Source organism: Sander lucioperca, chromosome 6 (assembly GCF_008315115.2).
Source record: "Sander lucioperca isolate FBNREF2018 chromosome 6, SLUC_FBN_1.2, whole genome shotgun sequence".
NCBI classification, from domain to species: Eukaryota; Metazoa; Chordata; class Actinopteri; order Perciformes; family Percidae; genus Sander; species Sander lucioperca.
Genome location: NC_050178.1, coordinates 2238177 through 2259919, shown reverse-complemented (window position 1 = coordinate 2259919; position 21743 = coordinate 2238177). Strand labels below are relative to the sequence as shown.

The following is a 21743-nucleotide window of genomic DNA, read 5'->3' as shown; positions in this document are numbered from 1 at the left end:
CCCGACCGATATATCGGCGGGCCAATATTAGGCATTTTCCAAACTATCGGTATCGGCATTTATAATGGCCGATAACTGAATATTTAAAAAATTAAATAAAAACAAACGAAACACCCTTCAACCATGTTATGAGTGTTGGCGTTTGTCCACCAGAGGGCGCTCTACAACGTCCCTGTTGGCAACACTGATTTTTGTTATTGTGTTTTGTTCAAAAGGACTTTAAGTTTCATATCTTAAGATTGTATTTTTATACATTTTATTTATCAGAACTTTAATATATTTTGATGTTCCTCTGTTCTGTTGTGACAATAAAACAAACAAGTTTATTTTTAAACTGCATTATCATTATTATTTTAGTGAGGACTCTCATAGAATAACTACAAATAACTAATATTAGGAAAATCTGTTAATGTTTTGTTACGCATTTCTGGATATATATATTTTTTTTTAAATATATATCAGCAGATATATCGGAATATCTGATTTTTAAATCACCAAATATTTGTATCTATATCGGCCTTAAAAATCCTTTATCGGTCGGGCTCTAGCACACTGCCAGACCTATCTCCACAGCGCTATGTGGAGTATCTGGCTGCACCACAGATACATTCTAGGATAAAAGAAAAAAAATGCTCTGGATTGTAATTCTTTAACAATCTATATTTTATTTTGTCGGCAAACAAATAGAATAAAGCATACAGCACATTTTTTTCACAAAAACACCTAATTATTAGGCATGTTTTATCTTCAACAGAAAAGAAAACCTGTAGAAGTACATAAAAGCATCTCATGAACTTTTTTTAATGTGCTTGCAGTGTTATTGCGATTATATACTGGAGTTATTTATCCTATACCTGAACACTGCCAATTGAGTAGCAGTATTCAATACATTTAGAAAGTGTTAATGTAAAGACACTACAACTGGCATTTCAAACGTCAAAATGTGATTCACAAATGGGGGTTTGACCCAAATGCAAATGAAAACCAACAGTTTATGGTTCTTTCAGTCAGAGTCATCTGTAATATCATCTTGATCCACATCGTCCTCTCTGTTCACCTTCGTTGAGTCTGTCTCCTGGGCCTGATGGAAAGCACATTAGAAACATTTGGCAAATATGCTTAATTAAAGCTGTGAAGCTGCATAAAGCAGCATTAGGAAGAAACTGCACAACATTTTCCCTGTTAACTGTGTCAGCCACTAATCATTAGCTTGCTGGAGTGCTCCAACGTTAATCTTATCAGCCCACGTCCCTCTACAGTTTCAACTGCCTGTTGACTGACCTGTATGCTTTAAACTTCACAGAGTAATGGCCAACTCAGCAGCAGTGGAAGCACATTGTTTGGCTGGCTAATATAACTGACTGTATTATTACTGTGTGCTGCTTATCCCTCCAAATAAAACCTGTGTTGTGGTCCTACTCCTGCTAATCTTTTCAGCCACTTTACACTTACTTACACATTACTCTACCTGTTTATTTACCATTAATTTATCCATTGTTCAGTTTTATGAAAAGGCTTTTAGTCAGTATTTTTTTCCTCTTTTGTTTACAAGGTACACTCCCTGATTTTGTTGTATGCCAAATTCCTCCCAGGTTGATGTTTTGAAAAGCACCACCGTTCATATAGTATAGTATAATTAATGTGCACACATTGTCAAAACATTTACCCAGTACCTGTTGGTCTCTGTAGTTTTGACACCATTTTAGTACGTTTTGTCAACTAATTCTTGGTCAAGTCACTGCTGATTGTAGTAAACTCTAGGTAATATTGTCTCAACGTGTTACAGAATCAAAAAGTTTTATTTTTATGTCAAAATGAAACTATACTCTATACAAAAAAACAATAATCTTTACTTATACCTAATAAATAAAAACAATAACATGTCTAAATTGAAACAAATTTGCTGGGAGCCAGTCCTACTCCTGTATCAGATGTTGACATAATGCCTGGAAATGGCAGGTACCTCATCCTCTGACTGGTCCTGAGGCAGTGGTGAACATTGCTGCTCCTCCTCATCATCATCATCATCATCATCCTCCTCATCACTTCCTTGTGACCGCTGAGAAAGAATCTCTTCACCCTGCAGCATATATCATTCCTTTAACTGATTAACTCAAAATATGAACAGACACATAATAAAAATTCCATAACGTTATACCTTCAGGTTGCGATTCTTCAGGTTGCCAATCCAAAACGCCTCCTGACAGTTGTTGAGCGTCAGCATGGCCTTCACTCTGTAAACAAACTGCTCGAGGCACTTCTTTAAGGCTGGTACGTGGTTGGTCAGGCTTGTATCCTGGTGAATCTGAGCACCAACACATGATGACAAGGCTTCTTAGTTATAGAGCACCCACGGATTAACATGTGCATTGTCCAGACTCTGGCTGTCTTTTCTCTAATTTAACAGGAATATTTTGTACTCCCGGATTGGTAGATTTGGCACGAGTACACGCAGTGAGATGTCTCATATGAATGTGCTAGAAAGGGTGTGATCTGTAGCTACCTTAGAATGTCCACACATGTGATGGAGCTGCCGGGTGCTGAGCTGGAAGGTTTTTAGCAGGCTCTGGACATCCTCCTTAAAAAGACAATGCATAGTCATTCCACTGTCAGCACTTCATTTTGCACATTTCTACACAACGACACAGAATGTTTTTCTGTGCTTAGCCATGCTCTAGTGCCAACCCATGTTTGAATGATATAGGGAAGCAGAAGCAGAAAACATGCACTTATATATAAAAGTGAATCAACGTGTTTGGGAATAAACTAGAAAATATTATGTAAATACTATGAAATCTGTGAATTTGTTTGTGCTTTAATTCAATGTCTTTAAATACATTATTTTCTGAAGGTCTAGGTGGGAGTATTTCAAAAATATTTTGATTATATTAATTCAGAAAGCAGGATAATTCCCTTGAGTAAAGTGTACTGTAGTTGTTAGTTGTTAGCAGAAATAATGTCAAGGTCAACCATTTAAGACTATTCAGTTTTCAAAGGCCATACTTGTTGAAAATGTTAATGTTCAGCTTAATATGGCATTAACTAGCTGTACTAGGTGACAAGATTCTATGCATACCATGTGCCTTTTGAAACTGTTGTCCAGTAGTGGCATCCCCAACTTCAGGAAAGACTCCAGGAAAAGGCGGCCATACTACCAATAACAACATGATCAGTTAATGCAAAGTCATAGCAGTTTCACCTGAATGTGAAATCTTTTTCAAGGCACACGGCAGTCGACTCACCTTTAGGCACGCAATGAGCACCGGCCTAGAATCAAACACCTGTGGGAAGAGATTAGAGGATAAATATGTGAGAAGATGAGCCTGACTGAAACACATAGATTTGTTAAAGACTAACTAATCTACAAAAGATAAGATGGGATAAAAGTGATGAAATTAAATGATAAAGATTATAAAATGGCACGTCTAATTCAACCCACAGTATGAGTTACCCAAAACTAATGAAATACCATAACATGGAAGATATAACCCAGTGAGGCTGAATGCTGAGATGAGGTCAAATGTTAAAATCTGTGCAAAAGACATTCACAGCCATTAGATGATGCAAACAGACCTTAACTAGGTTGACCAGGATATGAAAATCTCTGACAGCAAGGTTCCATGTCAGCAGCTTCTCACGCTGAGCCTTGAAGGAGGACATGGGTTACATGTTTTATTAAATAAAACACGCATGCACATGTTTTGTGGCTCTGATTACATTGAGCTCTAAGATGTACAGTACTACAGTGTACAGTGTGACACCTAGTGGCTGACCTCAGAGTTGTCACTGACTTTGCCAGCAGGAATCTTTCTGATGGCCTTTTCCAACTCTGACATCAACACTTTGTAGAACACCAGGAATGTCTGCCTGAAGAAGAAGAAGACGACAATTTTGGAAGAATGGACAACAGAATAATAACTATGTGGATAAATATACTCGTTCATGTGATTGTTGTGAAGTTATTGCTATCACAGTAAGCCATGAGGCCGTGCTGAGGCAGGAACACATGGATCAATCTAACTGCAATCTGGGCTACTTTTGTATAATCACTAACTCACAGGTGAACTTCCATTTTGCTCTGAGACAACTAAGCACAACGAACTGATGGGGATGAGGAGCTACCTGTTGAGCGTGGGCCAGGATGCAGATCTCTCATCTTTTGAGGCATTGAGGAGCTCAGTGATTCCTTCTCCTGCTATTTCCTCCACTGCCTTCAGAACATCATCGACATGCTCCAGGTAAATTCTGCAGAGAGAGGAAAAGACAAAGACATCATAATTAAAACATTTAGATGCTTGTTCACAGTTATAACAGTGCCATATATAATGTGTTAACTAGAAACGGTGTGCTTTATAAACGTGCTAACACTTCTAGGTGCTTTAACATCATGTGTTGTTGTTGGAGTATAGATATTTATTAAAGAGCTATAGGTAATTTCCTAAGCAGTTTATATCATATATACCAATACCAATGTATGTGTGATTAACTAAAATCCATTGCCACTAATCAGTCAGGCGCTAATACAAGCATTTTGGTTGCTTTCCATCAAACCTTTCTGACATGCAGACGCACCTTAGGAGAGTGTGAAGTGCTTCATTGAATTTGTTCCCTCGCTCCTTCTCTCCGCTGGCTGTCACCCAGTCTTGGCTCAGGAAACGTTTTGCGAGGGAAGCTAGGAAGAACAATCAGGCATTTATCATCACAGTCCATTGGATAGGAGATACGTTTAAGTGAGGCAACATGTCAGACTGACCGGTCTGCTCTCTGTAGGCAGCAGGGTTCCCTCCTTTCTCAGACACAGTGGACAGAAGCTGGGAGAGACACAGGGCTGTGCTGAGACTTGGCATTGTGCTGCCGAAGTTCACCAGATACTCAAAGCTGTGTCTAAACAGAGCAAAAAAGGGGGTAAAGATACATTTGATTCTGTCAAAAACACAACTACAAGCTAGAGTTTAGATTCTCTGCCCGAGCCCGAGCCCGAACCGGACCCGACCCACGGGCCGGGCCAATATTTTACGCCGCTATGATCGGGCCGGGCCGGGCCCTTGATCAAGCATTTGTGTTTTTTTAATCATTACTTTATTAGCCTTATTCGGTGGGGAGCAATCTATGCCTCTCCAGCTTCTCCCGTAGCTCTGGGTGTCCTGCACTGACTTAAGTGTGAGATAAACTGTGCTACATCGTGTCTCCCCCATCTGCAGCACTGTTGTCGGCCAGTGCGTCAGCATGCAGACCATTGCGAAGGACAGTATTAATTAGGTGATCGAGACAAGAAAGTCTCCTATATGGTTCCAGGGCTTTGATTATGTTGCTGCCTTGATCTGTTACCCTCACTATTCGGCTGAGGGATTTAGGGTCGAGTCTTTTTTTTTTTACGTTTCTTCATTCGGATCCATTTGCGATCCATTCCATTCTGAATAAACAAGCAGCGCAGTTTACATGCTTCGTCCTTGTTGCATTACCGGTATTAAGATAATTCTAAACAGATTTCTGTAGTTCAAACAACTCGGAATTGTAGTTGAGAACGTCAATTATAACGGCCCACGTATTAAAAAATTGTCGGGTTTAAATCGGGCTGGGGCTCATAATTACAGTTAATGTGTCGGGCCGGTCTCGGACGCAACGTGTACGGGCTCGGGTAGGGTCGGGCTTGATTTTTTTGGGCCCGATCTAAGCTCTACTACAAGCATTGTAATTGACACTATTAGACAATGCTGGTATTAAAAGGAGAACACCACCTAAATTAGGAATTCCAATATGTTATTTCCATGGCCTATGAAAGTTCAATACATTTTTGTAAACATGCTACTCTCTCTCAAAGCCAGAAACCAAAGAAGTCTCTCTTGTGACATACACCCGGGGCTTTCTTCAGTTACCGTTTGAGGTAACCGTAGCAGGAGCTGATGTCATCAGGTGGTACCCAACCTTCACTGAGTGTTTCAACCCAACACTCTCCAGTTGGTGGAACTTTATACTTGATGACATCAAACATTTGAGTTTCAGTGTTTGGTCACTCCAGTTTTTGGATTTGGGAGAGTTGTTGGTGTTTACTAAAATGTTTGGACTGTCTCTTAAGACAATAGGAATGACATGTATGAATTTTGAAAAAGGGGCGTAGTTCTCCTTTAAGAGTTTCCTTGCAGAACATTTTGGAAATGTCCCTTGTTCTTTGCTGGGCCCATGGATATTACATACCCGGTAATACATTTGTTGCTATTGTGTTGTAAATAGTTGCTCTTTATTCAGTTATTTGGAGAATTATGCCGTTTTTTTGTAAATGTTATGTTTATATATATGTTTAAAAATGGTTCTGTATTTACTAGTGCTGTCAGTTAAACGCGTTATTAACGGCGTTAACGCAAACCCATTTTAACGGCGTCAATTTTTTTATCGCGAGATTAACGTTCTTTTTGGCATAGCAAACTTTGTAGTTTTTTTTTCACATGCTGTTGCAACAACTAGTAACGTTAGAAAAACTACAACACTACACCGGATCTAGCTAGACCGGAAACAAAACAACAGGCACGCCGTACACACTTGTTTGGGCCAAAGAGTAGTAGGCTAATGTTACGTTTTGAGTGGATGGTGAGCGCGAGACGCCGAAATGGATGGCAATAAGATTCTGAATGGAAAGTTTACTTTTAAAAAGTTGACAAATGGTTCCACTGACAAGACCAACGTGATCTGTGTGTTTTGTCGTTGTGAACTGAGCTATCATCGCAGCACGTCCAGTCTGAAATACCACTTGATGGCCAAGCACACAGCTGATGCGAATTCTCCGTCCCCTCGTCAAAGCCAGGCGACAAAAGCACAAAGCAAGCCAATCCACTTTTCCATGTTGATAAGAGCATTAAAATGAGAAAAAATAATTGGACAAAAAGAAATCTAGGGACATTTAGAATAGATAAAAATGTGATTGATTGCGATTAATTGTGAGTTAACTATGACATTAATGTGATTAATCACGATTAAATATTTTAATCGTTTGACAGCACTAGCATTTACTTTCTTTTTAGCAGTGAGAGGCCACCAAGGCCTATTTAAAGCTACAGTGCATAGTTTCTGTCTCCCCCATGAGGAATTCTAAGTAATGACAACACCACTGTTGCTGCATCCACATGACACAAGCCTTCCATAATCGCGCACCACCCCCACCCCTCCATGCAGTTGGTTTTAACCAAGGAGGACATGGAGGATTCAAAAAACATGGACTCTTCAGAAAAGGTAAAATATCTTCACTCAAGTTTCTGCGCAGGATGACACCATTTTATAAACATAGTCATGCTGAGAAATACAGAGAGAGTTGTGTGGAGCTGATAGTCTTAATTAGCTTTGTATCAACTCATTTGGCAATGGCTTGAATGTAACAGACGTTCTTTAATATAAAAAAGGTACGCACTAAAGCTTTAATGTGATAAACAAACAGATCAATACATAAATAATAAAAAAAAACATACATTATATGTAGTAGTAACTCTGCTGTTCTTAAACTTTATCACTTACTTTACAAGCTGCTCCAGGGTCAACTCACTACCTCCCCCTTTTAGTCGTTCAGCTAAAACTCCAAGAGCCTTCTTCAGTAAGCTCCGGTGCCCTGGCTGGCTGAATCCAGACCTGACAAATACCCACATAAAGATACAGATACAGATACATTTCAGAGACAAAACTCAACAGAAGCCAGACTGACTCTTCCAAATAGCATACTGCTCTAACATTTCATAGAGTTAAATGATTTAATGTCTGACATGAAAGTCAGTGGTGCTGGTCCTCACCAGCTGAAGGTGGTGTTCAGGACCTGCAGGAGCAGCTGGTAGCCTGATGACATCAGTTGGTGCTCTTGAACATCTGTGGCAGGTCCGTCCACAACGCCGTTGTTCTCAGAAAGCAGTGTCTGGGGAAAAAAATGCACAAATGTAAACAAACACAAAGCAATTTTTTTATAAACTAGAAGAAAGAGACAAAGTCTTCACTCATATCTACAGATTGTTTGTGTTTGTACCTGAAAATGGTTGTGGCAGTTTTCCAGATGTGAGCAGAGGGTGGGCAGCAGCTGGACGCAGTAGGAAGCAATATCCTTGGAGCTCTTCTGTTGTAGATGGGAGAAACCCACGCTCTTATCGGCCCTTCCCTGCACAAGAAAATGTTTGTCATTAAGTTTCTTCTCATATAAGCCCGAAAATTACATCTTTGTACAGTTGGAACTAAATATCATTCATCATCATCGACACTCAAAGCTTCTTGACTAATGACAGACTCAGAAAATGTACTGAGTCTGTCATTATAGTTTATATTATATAGTATTTCTTCAGGCCATTGTATTTGCCTGCATCAAAGGAAAGTCTAAGAAAACAATAATGTACTGTATATTGCAAACTGTTCTTACCCAGACATTGTCAAACATTTCAAAGACCTGCACATTCTCGCATTTCGAGAGCTTTCATAAGGCCGCGTTCAGACGCTAGGGGAGTGCTGAAAAACCCGCAGCGGCCTGCGCCGCAGGGTCCAAAATTAGCATCATCTACTAGCCAAATGCTGGTAAAATATACAATGGCTGGTAGATTTGCTTCACTCACCAGCCAAAAAACATTGGTAATCTATTGAGTGGCTGGTAAAATTTGAACATTCACTAGCCATTTGGCAAAGTTAATTTTGGACCCTGGCTGCGGCGAAAAGTTGAGACAGATTCAACTTTTGGAGAAACGCAAGCTGATGTCACCCTGCGGCGGCCAATCATGTAACAGGCGATCAGAGTTGTCAGTCCATTCTGAGGCGGTGTGGGAGACCTGCACAGTAAACATCACTGTCTCTATCGCTGCAACAAAAAAGTTTTAAAAAACTATGTGGGTAAAAAGCAAAACACAGGCACTTAATTGCCCAGGAGTTTGTGTAACATCTGATTGTTTCCTGCAACAACTTCCAGCACAATGCACAGTCCCTCCATCTCTATTGTCTCTGTCTCCATAATCTGGCTTTGCCAGACCATCCACACACCACGGAGCGGAGGAGGGTCTGGCTAGTCCACGCAGCATTCCGGGATGGAAGAAAAACGTGCTCTGGTTTATTATATTGGCATTTCTTTAAACCAATCACAATCATCATGGGCAGCGCTAAACCCCGCACAGAGCCACTGCAAAATAGTCCTGCGAGAGAAAACTCCTAGGTAACTAGCTAGCTGTCTCAATTTAAAATATATGCATCCGGCGGATGGACTACGTTCTCCATAGTATGACGCTGCCTTTAAATGCAGCTGGAAATGTCAAGATTATAAAAACGATCCGACGTAAAATACTAATTGTAAAATGTAAAGTCTACTTGTGCTACATTGGGGGGTTAAAGAACACAACAGGACGTCACACATAAATGGGCCATATAAGTGACACTCCACACTACGGCACAACCCTGCGGCGAATCGCCGGAGCTGCCGGATGTTATCGGCACGCAGCCTAACTTCTCTGATCTGCGTTTATCACTGTATGCTTTTTTTCTGTACCTTAAAGAAAGGGGGTCTCTTGGCAGGGGCAGCTGTAAGACTGAACTCCAGTTTGCGAAGCATATCCTCCAACAGGAACACCAGCTCAGCGGGACCCAGCAGAACCTCTTCTTGCACCTCAATCATGTAGGAATATAAGAGGAGATGAAAAACCTGTGTATTGATGTATGTGGTGTATACATTGTAAAACTGCATAGATATTGATTTCACTACAATCCAAATAAATCCCCATGCTTCCAATCATCGTTCTCAGTGTCAAAGTATGGTTGGGTAATAATGTTCCCAGGTCTTGATAGATATATATATATATATAAACATATATACAGTATGTAAGCTGACGTTCCCTGACTAACCCTATGCCTAACCCCTAACCTTAATTTTAAGTTAAAAAGCCATTTTTTTAAATCGTTAAAAAAAAATATATAAAATCAATAATTAAGTAAAGAAACATATAAAAGGCCTAAAACTTATTCTTTTTTTCTTACCTTGGTGTGGAGCTCTGAGTCCAGCAGTGAGCGGGACAGCAAGCCACACTGCAGCACACTGAACACCTCCATGTCCAGCTCCCTGAAAAACGGTCTGTAGGACACCAGACTGACACCTTGCCGGATCTCCTTTTCTTTCTCCTTTTCTGGTTGCTCCTTTAGCACAAGCAGAATCCCCTTTTTAGCTCGGTTACATACCAACAAAAAAACAAGAGATTAATACGAGAGGTCAAGGTTTACCTGCTGAGTTTTGTCTTCATTTGGTTCCTCAAGCTGAGAGCTGCTCTCGGACGAATTCCTGCCAGGGGCCTTCCTCTTCTTTCCTGTGCCATCTAAATAACATATGTGACAATTAAGTACGTTTTTATTCCCTTATTCAGAGTATTTGGTTTCATTAACGTGGAGAAAAATCTATCTTACCTTTCTTTGCCTTATTTACAGGAGCAGCAGCACTAAGTAGAACCACATCTGTGCATTCTCCATCAAAGTTGGCAACAGGTGGAACATAGCCAGGTGTTCCTGAAACACACATTAAAGAAAAAGAAAATTACTTTTTAGAACTGACATCACATGGTATTCTGGGTAGATTTTTGTGATGCCCAGTATTGATGGATCAAAACCTCACCTGCCAACGCCCTCTCCAACAGTGTCTGAAGGTAGGTGATGTTCTGCAGACGGGTCATCACTTTCATCTTCATCTCAGTTTCTTTTTGTCTACAGAATGCATTTATGACCTATCACAAAACAGGGGCAAGACACTGCTTTAGTTACATATCTCCTACTTTTAAGAAAAACGTGTTGTACAAATCAGTCACATGCAGTTACCTCTCTGAGCCAGTTGATGGTGTGAAACAGCAAAGTACAGAGGAACTCCCTCTCAGCTTTTGACAGGCTCTCTGTTTTCTCCAATACATCCATGTCTGTTAGGATCAGAGGGCAGCCTGTGCTCCAGCAAATGTAAACACACACAGACACACATTATTTTACAGCCATAGAAATGAAAACAAACTTGCTTTCCGGTTGAAAATGCGTAATTCCACTTCCTCACCCAGCAGGCCGTCAATCTCATCCAGGTCTCCCTGGTTCTGTTTCTCCTCACAGAGTCTCAGGAGGCGAAAAAACGGAGACAGACAGAGAAGAGACACTCGCCTGCCCCAACAAAAAACAGAAAGAAACACATTCAAAATCTCCATTAATTACATGTATGTTTGTAAGATATTTTGCGAAAATAAACTGAAACTGTAAATCTGGCTGTACTGCAAGTGAAATACACCATTAAGGAAATATTTTGTTGTCACTCATTAGAACTGGTTAGAGGTGGTGGCAGTAGGGTGACTGACTTGTGCGCCTTCTTGGTTTGACTGTGCTCTCCTTTGTTCTGCATGTCTCTGGCCAATATAGGCAGCAGGTTGATGGCAATTCCCGGAGTCTCCCCGTCTTCCAGGTTGTACATCACGCGGGGCGTAAAGTGAAAGGGACTGAGATACATGGGATTAATGACAGTAGTTACAGGAATAAATGTTTTTAAGTTAAGTTTAAGTTTTGTTTTTTTTAAGCGAATCATTTTTTGTGCTGCCAGCTATTCATCACTAACCCCGATATTTCTGGCCCTAGATCCACCACAAAGTCCTCCTGGAACTCATTTAGGACACTATTTCCGATCATTTGCTGTTGGTAGGAGGAAAACAACAGGACCAGTATGCTTAATCATGCCTTAGTTGCGTGTCAGAAATGTTATAAATTAAGAGGAGCTATTAACATAGGAAATATGTTCAATGTTTGTGTGAGACACACCTGCACCTGTGGGTGCAGGGCAGAGCTCAGGACCAGGTTGGCCAGTTCATCGTAGTACAGAGCGGCAGCCTCAGGAGAGCTTTCACTGCTAGACTTCACCAGCTCCAACAGGGCTGTCACCTGCAACAAGCAATAGAATAGAAAAGAATAGAATAGTCTTTATTGTCATTGTAAATGTACAACGAAATTGAATGCAGTCCTCTCAGTGCAAAACATCAGTGAAAAGTGCAAAGCAGGAAAATAAATATCTATATGTATATGCATAAAAAAGGCTCTAGAAATCAGTATACAAATAGTTTAAAAACGAAAGTTAAAAACACAAAACACAGGAATACTACACACACAAAAACATTCACTGCATGATTCATCCTTAAACTCAAATGGCATTAAGTTTAATGATGGCTCTTAGATAAAAACTTTTTCAGCCTGTTTGTTCGTGCCCGAGGGCAGCTGTTCAAACAGAGAGTGTCCAGGCTGAGATGGATCTTTGCTCTTGGCTTTTTTAAAGGCAGCGAGAGCTATAAAGATCATCCAAGGAGGGGAGAGGGCAGTCAGTGATCTTTTGGCCGATGGCGACTACCCTCTGGAGCGCTTTCATCTCTGTTGCTGTGCAGCTGGCAAACCACACACAGATACAGTAAGACAGTATACTCTCAATGGAGCAGCGGTAAGAAGGACAGTAACAGTTTTGGGCTGAACCACCAATACACCCATACATAAAGATATCTACAGACCAGAGTACATCTTCAGTTACAATCACCCAACCATGTTGGGAGGTTTAACAAGAAGTGACAGAATACTCAACTTATAATAAAGTGCCTTTTTATAGTTTGTGGCAGGAGAAAATATTCCCATTGTAATGTTTTTGCTTGACCTCTTCCGCAGGGAGTTCACAGCACAGGTTTAGTTAGCAAAAGGAAAAGCTGTAGCTGGTGCGCAGTGTATAAATCAACTGAGTCTGTGCTTGAGTCAGAGGCTTGAATACAACCACCAAATGAAGGGTTATTTATCTACTCTATATACAGCCCTAAAGTAGTGCTGCTGACCCTACCCAGACCACTCTTGGAAGCAAATGTAAATTATATAAAGGTTAGAATCAAAGTGTCAGTTGATAAAACACGGCCACTTACCAAAAGAAAAAGTGAATAAGGTTTCAAAATTACACAAAGCCATCTTAGCAATTTATAAAACCAAAAATGAATGCAAAATAAGAATATTAGTCACGGGCTTTTGGATGTTTTCAAAAAAATATATTTAAAATAAAATGTTATTGTTTTATAAGATCTACATTTATGAGACACTTCCTCGCCCTCTATAAAACACTAAATCTAGAACTCATACCTGCAAACTCAGAAGAGCTGAAAGAGGTGACACATCATTCCCATGATTCTCTTGATTTATTAAAAATGGAATAACAATAACTTATAACAATAACTTATTTCACCAGTAAATTCCTGTTAAACGACAAAAACAACCACTGGATGAGAAAAGGGTATTTTACAACAACTTTGAATGCAGCACGAAGCTGGCAAGGCGAATTTCAAGTGAACGCAACATCTGTGTTGTTTTTCAGACAACGGCAGCTACAGACTGTTGGAATCCTCTCCAGTGAAATACAGACAGACACACTTTTACACCGTTTAGCTGTCAGCATCGTAAGCGTGTTTACTCCAGCTGCTAGCTAACGGTAGGCTAACGTTACCTGCTGTCAGGTGTAGTGTTAACTAGCGTCCTGTGCGGCGATGTTTCAGTTCCCTCTAACGTCCGTTTTCGGATCGAAAGCATCAGAGAGAAGCGTAGGCATTTAAGTGACGCCTAAATAAGGCACCGAAATCCGCGTTGCTATTCGGTCCGGTAGAGAACGGCCGTTAAGGCACCGGTGCCGTATACCCACCCCCCCCCCCCAATAAAAACTTTTCGGATCTACACGATTCACGTGGAGGACATTTTCCCATTCAAAACGGCGATTTTCCCCGAAAAGCGACTAGTTTGCAGGTATGCAGAACTGAAGTACATCAAAAAGTTCACTGTTGTCTAAATGTACCAGACGTTTTTTAATCCAATTATACTTTATTGTCCCCTCTGGGAAACTTTTCTTGGACTCCGGTGCTGACAACTTTAGCTGCTTTAGATCAAGATAATCAAGATCAATTAATAGAAACAATAAGATACACAGAACAATAAGACAGAGAATAATAAATAGGAACAAATACCCAAACAAATAGGAGAGAAGGTTTGGATTGCAGGTATAACTCACTATGACACCTAGCCTGGGTAAACCCTGACGAACTTCCGGCAAATTTGAGATTTGCTCTGCAAGTCAGTCTGGCGAAGAGCCCATTCAAACCATAGACTGTATATATTATTATTCATATTATACAGTCTATGATTCAAACCCATTTCCAATTTCCCCAAAATCGAGGCACCAATCACAACCGCTGAGGCGGGCTTTACACCAATCACAACTGTTGAGGCGGGCTTTACGCGACGACGATAGCGCAACGACGGCGAGCTGCTTTTTGTTTACATTCAACCATGCATTCAACATGACGACCACCGAAGCGCAGCGTCACCTGGATCGTTGGTCTGATTGGTTGGACTAGCCAATGCGCCCAGAGGCATTTGAGCGGCGTCCGTTGGTGACGCCCCTTTGGAAATAACTGTCAATGAACCTTTCCCAGACCCACTATCAGTTACAACTGAGAAGGGTCTGGTGTCAACCAGGCTATATTACACCCTAACTGACAGCCACAAATGAAGTGATATTGAAATGAAAATAAATAAAATAAAAAGCAAACTAATGAAAAATCCCAAAGTGCAAAAAATACACATTGTTCATTCTGATTGTTTAAATGCCTAACATATGTACCTGTCTGAACGTCTCCTGGGGTAACGACCCAGTCTGTGACTCCTTCACTTTAGGCCTGGGGGGCAGCAGAAAGTGTGATCAAGACATATAGAAAGATAAAGTGACAGAATGAATAAGGAAAATATTGCCTGTTATGCCTGTGAGTCAGTCCCCCCCCCCCCCTCTTTACCTGATGGCCCCCATGCTGCCTACAATCATGACAGCACCAATGATGCCAATACGCTTGTACTTGGGCACAGTGCTGGAGAGCTGTTTGCGGATCACTATGTGCATGTCATCCTGAGGGGAGAAACAGAAAGAGAAAGCTAGGTCAGCAGTTGAGAGGATGACAAGAAAAGGCAGGGGAAAAAAGCAGAAAAGGCTGAATTCTCTTGTAAATGGGTACCTGGATGTGACATCCCTGCTGCTGTTGCCCGAAGGCCAGTCTGCTAAGAAGGTGGAAGAGTCTGCGGATCTGTTGGGGTGTGAGGTTGTCCATGTAGTCCAAGATTCCCTGTGTCAAACATTGTGCTCAGTTAAAAACTAAACCAAACACAGTGGGAAAATACCAAACCTCTGCAAGAGAACCATCAGGGACCCTTTTGCTAGCTACAAGCTGTTAGTACATCGATTGTGCTGACATTTCAATAATACATTTTTAAAGTGCGGTTTGGTTAGCAGCTACAATAGCTGATGTATGGATCACCTCCTTACCTTGACAAAAACAGCATACAGGGCCATTTCTGAGGGCTTCTCTGTAACGAGGCCGCAGAGCAACTCCAGAGCCATGTCCACCTCCCCCCCCACTCCACTGCACACATGGGTCACTAAAGAGCCCACCACCTCCTAAAAAACATAATACAGAACAGAATTAAAACGACTGAATTAAAATAACAGATAAACCCTCTTATGCACTTTTTTTTTTTTTTTTAAATGAATCGCAAACTCACCTGTTGGCAGTAAGAGTCAAAAGCAATGAATGAGTGTCGGTACATGTGTCCACCAAAAGGCACCACGCAGGGGTCAGGGGAGCGCAACAAACTCTGAGCCAGAGCCAGGATGGAGGGGAAATACCCTCGCATGACCTAGAGTGTCGTCATTAATTAACACAACATATTATCCGTATAATAATGTCTACAACTGTCTAAACAAAGAAAGTGCACCGTGCTACTGTCGTTATATTTCAGCTAGTACGTCTGCAGACCGACCCACCTGAGCATAGTCCCTGAAGGTCCTCTGGAGAAGAGTGTCCTGGATCAGTCCAGCCCTCACTTTCACCTTCAGCACCCTCTCCGCTCCCCGCCGGCTCTGGTTGGCATTGGTGGAATGGAGGATGAACAGCACCAGCAGATCTATTACCTGACATGGCAGAGCACATAGATTCCCATCCCCACAGACACACATTAATGTGAACAATACAAGTACAGGTTCCTAACATGTCCTTTGTGGCCATGACTGATTTTAAAGATGATTGTTATTGTACAGTATGATATATGCTAATATACTGTATAATGATAACATGGGGGTGGGGCAGTTGATGTGACACATGCCTGTGGTGTGGGAGAGCTGGGTTCGATACCCACTGCAATACATCAACCAATGTGTCCCTGAGCAAGACACTTAACCCCTAGTTGCTCCAGAGGCGTGCGACCTCTGATATATATAGCAATTGTATGTCGCTTTGGATAAAAGTGTCAGCTAAATCACATGTAATGTAATAAGTCATTTTTCTATCATCATCGTTTCCAGACTTCATTTTCAAATGTAAAACTTTTGCCAAAATTAACAAATTCCTTTTTTTTTTAAAGGAACACACCGACTTATTGTGAATTTAGCTTATTCACCGTAACCCCCAGAGTTAGACAAGTCGATACATACCCTTCTCATCTCCGTGCGTGCTGTAAGGCTGTCTGACGGCTCCAGCGGCAGCAGGCCAGCACATAACATGCAGGTGAATGGTTCCAGCAATCCTACTGCTCCCAATAAGTGACAAAATAACGCCAACATGTTCCTATTTACATGTTGTAATTTGTATAGTCACAGCGTGTACAAATAACAATGTAACATGAGACACAGCCATCTTCTAACCGTAAACAAACCGGGAACTATATTCTCAGGTGGAAGAATATAGTACTTGGGCGGAATGATTTGCTTTGCAGCAAACCTGTCTGAGAATATAGTTCCCGGTTCACCTGCATGCATCTTCTGTGATGGGCTGCTGCTGCTGGGGCCGTCAGACAGCGTTACAGCACGCACGGAGATGAGAAGGGTATGTATCGACTTGTCTAACTCTGGGGGTTACGGTGAATAAGCTAAATTCCCAATAAGTCGGCGTGTTCCTTTAACCTTTTTTTCTTAATGTTCTAAACTTATAGAATGGGATCTGAGTGTTTACACAAACCAATTTACTATGGGGATACCCTGAACTAAGGAGATGACGCTCACCTTATGGTCCTCCTCTTCGTCCACAGACTCTATTGCCTAATAAAAAAACAACACAGTAAAAGTTTAGAAAGCAACACTGAAATTGAGAAGACTGTCATTAAAAAAGCTTGTTATTTATTAATCAAAATAAATAATCAATTAAAACAAGGGGGCTTAAATACGGATTCATTTCCCACCTTGAGCCAAGCCTCAGATATCATTTTCTGGAATCGGACTGCTGACTTGATGCCGTCCAACATCAATGCAACGCTGTCCTGGCTGCTGCTAGCGGCTGGTGTTGAAGCGGACCTGTTCCAAAACCAGATTTATTAGATTATATCTCCAGGAATACAACATCAAGAACCTACTGGCCTACTTTAAAATAGGTTCCTGATAAAACATACTGAGGTATTAGCTGTGAGTGAAAAGGAAACAGTGTTGTCGTACGCTGCTGATCCTCTGCTCTTCATGCGACTCTGGGAGGCCTGCAGCACAGGAGGGAGAACACACTGCTCCAACTCCAGCTTTTTACGAAGATTACACACCACCTACGCACGGCAAAAACACATGCCACATTCTTGATTTCAAATGATATGTACTATAACAACCAGAGAACACAAATACTATGTTGTGTTTTTGGAATGAAAAATAGGGCCCTGAGCTCTGACCTCATATGCATCAGAGGCTGAGACAGAGTGCAGGATGAACTTGACCACCACAGGTAGGTCCTCAAGTTGCACAGCAGCCAAAGTGGTCATAACGGCTCCACGGACCTGAGAGAGCAGAGAGTAACAGTTAACAACATGATGACATTCACTTGGCGAGTAATAATAATAATATGTGGGTGTGTGTGTGTGTGTGTGTGTGTGTGTGTGTGTGTGTGTGTGTGTGTGTGTGTGTGTGCGTGTGTGTGCGTGTGTGTGCGTGTGTGTGTTCTACCTCAGTAAGTAGTGAGTAACTAAGGTTCAGACTAGAGAGGGCATCCAGGATGGGGACAGTTAACTGAGTGTTCTCCTGAAGTAAAGAGCTACAGAGAACAGGGATGAAAATACAAGTATAAGTATAATCAGAAACTCTGACACAACACATACAAAACAAGAACCACCGACCTGTGGTAGAGATTTACTGTTCTACATACTTGAGCTCTCTGGCTATGTCATTGTGCTGGGAGTCTTCCAGTATCTCTGGCAGACTGGTGATGATGTCACGCTGAACCTCCACTGCTGCTACTGACACCAGCTCCATGAGCTTCACTGCCAACTCCTGCAAACAACAGGCCGCAAAGAGGGCAGAAATAAACACATCCCCATCTAAAAATTAGTGATGACCATTATGAAGAAGAAATACATGATTACAAGGCAAAAAAACAAACATGTTTAATAATGGCTGTGACTACTGTACATGCAACCTGTCATCACAGAAATTACTACCTTGCTGTCCACGACTCTGTCTAGCCATTTAAGCTGGTTAATAATTGTGTGAGGAATACTGAGCCCTCCGTCTCCAGTACTGTGAAGGACAGAACAAGATGACATTTACAAAAATAAGGCAACAGCAGAAAGTGTGTAAAATGGTTGAAATGCTGTAAAGTAAACACATATTAAATACTGACCCATCAAACATAAATTCTGGGAGTTTCTCGAGCAAGGTGTTAATAATAAAGGTCTGCATGAAAAAGAAAAGCAGATTGAGGATTTGTGGAAGATGCACTGTACATGTACTATTTGCACAGTACACATTTGCATTCCTTACAGCAGAAAAATACATTTTGATTTTGTTTTTCTGTGCGTCATCCTTTGTGAGGGAAGGGTGACGTAGTTGTCTTTGACAGACTCTATGCACAAAATCTGACCTGCAGCATCTCAATCCCCAACAGCATGCGTAGCAGACTTTCCTGGAATGAGCTGCCACAACTGCAACAACAAAAGATAACACGTCAGTATGTCACACCATACAGACCCCTGACATAAGCTTGGTCTTGGTTGTAGCTGACCCCTTTTATAAATTACAATTCAGCCTAAAATAGCCTCTATTAGCCTTCAGTGTTTTTATAACAGTTACCAAGAGTCTCCATCAGACAATCGTGGGACACATGGAAGAAGGCAGTTCCTAAACAGCTCAGGGTCCTCAATATGAGACTCCAATCCAGTGGTGAACTCCTGTACAATCTTACCAAAGAAATATTAGTGAGTACAACTGTCTCGTGCTAAATACCTTGATTATTTATTATAGGAATGGCGTATATACTTACCCCAGGGTACCTGGGACTCTTCTGTAGTTGTTTCTGTATCCTTTTTTGGAAAACTACTTGGTCGACAGCTAGAAGGGAAAAGATAAAGATCCGGGAAAAAAACAGAAGTGAAAAAACAGATTTCATTTATTGGCCTGGTGTGTTTTGAAACTTGGACTGAGTGTGCGGTGTTTACCAATCTCATTGGATGTGCCACCTTGTTTCAAGGTGACACCTGCCTCTCGAAGAAAGACGCTAAATACACTTTCATTCGTCTCTGCTGGGGCAGGTTCCTTTGTTTGGCGGCCATTGCTGCGACTCTTCTTTGCCTCTATATAGAGAAGAGAATAAAACTTTAATAAAAGAATATCCAGAAGAGAAAAGTGGGCTCCCACATATACACAATGTTTTAGACAAGGTGCCATCAGGTTGTGAGGGGAACGGGATATTGTGTTAGTTTGTCTTGTATGTTGGTGTAATCATGTCAGTGTGATGTCAGTTGTCAAACATGCAGTGGTCCTGTCAGATTATGTCATACTGTTGTGATCTTTATGTAAATAACATAGTTAACGTTACAGTGTGATAGGGATCTGGGAATTTGGATAGCTAGCGTTAGGTTGGCAAGCTGGGAAACGCTGTAACTTTACTGACACATTGTTATGAATTGCTGTGATGTTAATGTCAACGTTACATTAAACTTACTAGTGGTCGTAGCAGCTTCCTCTCCTTTATCCAGACAGGGGCGTCGCTTTTTACGCATCATCTGATGAAAAGAACAGGATTTTTAATAGCTAGACCAGGCTAGTATCCACAATAGCAAACAAGCTAATATTAGTATAAGTTAGCTTCACTGGACCTATAACGTTACAGCAAAAATACAGTGGGTAGGTATTAGCTAGTCCAGTAATTCAATAAATATAACACAAACATGCCTTAACTTTAAGTATGATCGGTTTTTGGCTGCCAGAATCATTCAGAATGATAAAATTGAGACATACGTTTATTGGCAGACGAACCCACACAGACGACGATATTACTAGCTAGCTAACCCAGATCAGACACACAAGTTACAAAACAAACTTCCGCGCCAATGTGCTTTGCGCGCCGTCATCAACCACAGTTAGGGATCTGTGTCAGTGGTCATCTTCATAGAGTTTAGGTAGCATGCGGTAACAGCTAGTAATAAATAACCAATACGTCAATTATACATTTGATATATAGCTCCTTTAGAAGTTAGTCTGTTGACTAAAATATCTGTTCTGCTATTAAAATTAGTTCGTCGTTCAACACTACAAAGATGACAACTTGTTTTTGACGGTCTCTAATTTTCTTCTTCTTCTTCTTCTTCTTCTTTTTCTTCTTCTTCTTGTTACTATTTTTGTAGTATACCGCCACCAATTGTACAGGAGTGTGTAATACCATGACATTCATAGAGTCTAGGCTTGTATTAATTCAAAAAAAAAAAAAAAAAAAACACTATTCTTTTCATTATACCCGTATTATTAAGAAAAATAAATAAAGCTTTAAGTCTCTCCCTTGTCATACCCTTTTCTTCAAGTATATCATGTATTGAGTTCTCTCCTTCCATTTCCTGCCAGTTTATTCTACTATCATTATATTTCTCACATGCAAAAAGTACATGTTCTCTCTAATTTTCTAGCATTGTGCCGCAATTTATACAAACAAATTGTCCGTTGTTAGGCGGGGTTAGAACTCTCTCTACATGTCAATGATTTATCCTCGAAGACTTTTTTTCCGGGATACGCCGTGTATGGAAACATGCACAACCCCAAAGCGCTGTGTCTCTGGCTGTACCATGGGCTGTACCTGCGCAACTACATCGAAGAGTGTACAGTTGATGGAGCGGGTTCACTGCTATCTGCTTCCTCCTTCGCCTCGCATAGAACAGTCCAGTAACATCAAAGGTAACGTCTTGATTTACGAACTTAATGAGCCGTTTTGTTAGCAAAAGTGAGGAGGATGCTCTTTTTAAAGTAAAGTACCGTTGCAGCTATCTTGCAGCTGAGTGAATTAACTGCACCTGTCATGTAATAAACTAGCAGTAGCTGGAGTAACTGAACCCAACCGTTTAATACAGCAATCAGCTGGATAACACAGAGACCAATCCCCTTAAATATTTATAAAATAAAATAAAACTTTATTTTTTCAAATAATTCTTTCGGCATGTTTCATTGCATGCGTGGAGACCAAGTTTCGCCAGGAAAAAAGAAAAATATAAATACATAATCAACATTATGAAATACCAAAAACAGAAACGAAAGAGATACAAAACCGTACACATTTCTTTTGAAACGGTCATTTACATATTTGTTTTGGTAACATTGTTTTTTTTTATTATTGTAATTATTTTATTTTTTTTGTAATTTCTATTCTGTATTTATGTTCTTGATTGTTGCAGTACTTGCACCAAACACCATTTTTTTTACTAAAATCACTGTTTTTTACTTTTTA

General features: G+C 40.8%; 1 protein-coding gene across 4 annotated transcripts; it reads right to left on the bottom strand.

Annotated features, from left to right (window-relative positions):
• Positions 1–802: 802 nt before the first annotated feature.
• Positions 803–20604, bottom strand: fancd2 (FA complementation group D2). 4 transcript variants are annotated; one of them, XM_031287761.2, is made up of 44 exons: positions 20270–20604; positions 19974–20034; positions 19468–19602; positions 19293–19360; positions 19103–19209; positions 18894–18954; positions 18654–18706; positions 18472–18550; positions 18180–18304; positions 17981–18068; positions 17710–17814; positions 17489–17589; positions 17239–17350; positions 17063–17098; positions 15830–15976; positions 15568–15702; positions 15332–15463; positions 15024–15131; positions 14808–14917; positions 14639–14693; positions 11770–11889; positions 11570–11643; positions 11316–11453; positions 11024–11124; positions 10801–10916; positions 10601–10709; positions 10396–10494; positions 10216–10307; positions 9976–10131; positions 9491–9607; positions 8000–8128; positions 7773–7891; positions 7504–7614; positions 4754–4884; positions 4573–4672; positions 4123–4245; positions 3774–3867; positions 3574–3645; positions 3243–3281; positions 3077–3151; positions 2504–2578; positions 2159–2305; positions 1964–2080; positions 803–1081 (listed from the first exon to the last, which is right to left on the bottom strand). In XM_031287761.2, the coding sequence occupies exons 2-44, from the start codon at positions 20032–20034 to the stop codon at positions 1004–1006; spliced, it is 4350 nt and encodes a 1449-aa protein (XP_031143621.2). In that variant the 5' UTR covers positions 20270–20604; the 3' UTR covers positions 803–1003. The 4 variants fall into 4 exon arrangements, with proteins under 4 accessions (XP_031143621.2, XP_035858240.1, XP_035858242.1 ...); XM_036002347.1 differs by having other exon boundaries at positions 18894–18957; positions 19106–19209; XM_036002349.1 differs by having other exon boundaries at positions 18894–18957; positions 19106–19209; positions 19468–19599; positions 19977–20034.
• Positions 20605–21743: the final 1139 nt, after the last annotated feature.

Bases quoted from the DNA above. Each gene is read 5' to 3' on its own strand.
- fancd2 (XM_031287761.2), bottom strand. From the start codon at position 20,034: ATGATGCGTAAAAAGCGACGCCCCTGTCTGGATAAAGGAGAGGAAGCT. The intron at 18,955-19,102 runs GTAACTGTTATA...TTGTTGTTGCAG, and splicing joins TTGTCTGATGGAGACTCTTG to TTGTGGCAGCTCATTCCAGG. The intron at 17,099-17,238 runs GTGGGAAATGAA...TTTTTTTATTAG, and splicing joins TATCTGAGGCTTGGCTCAAG to GCAATAGAGTCTGTGGACGA.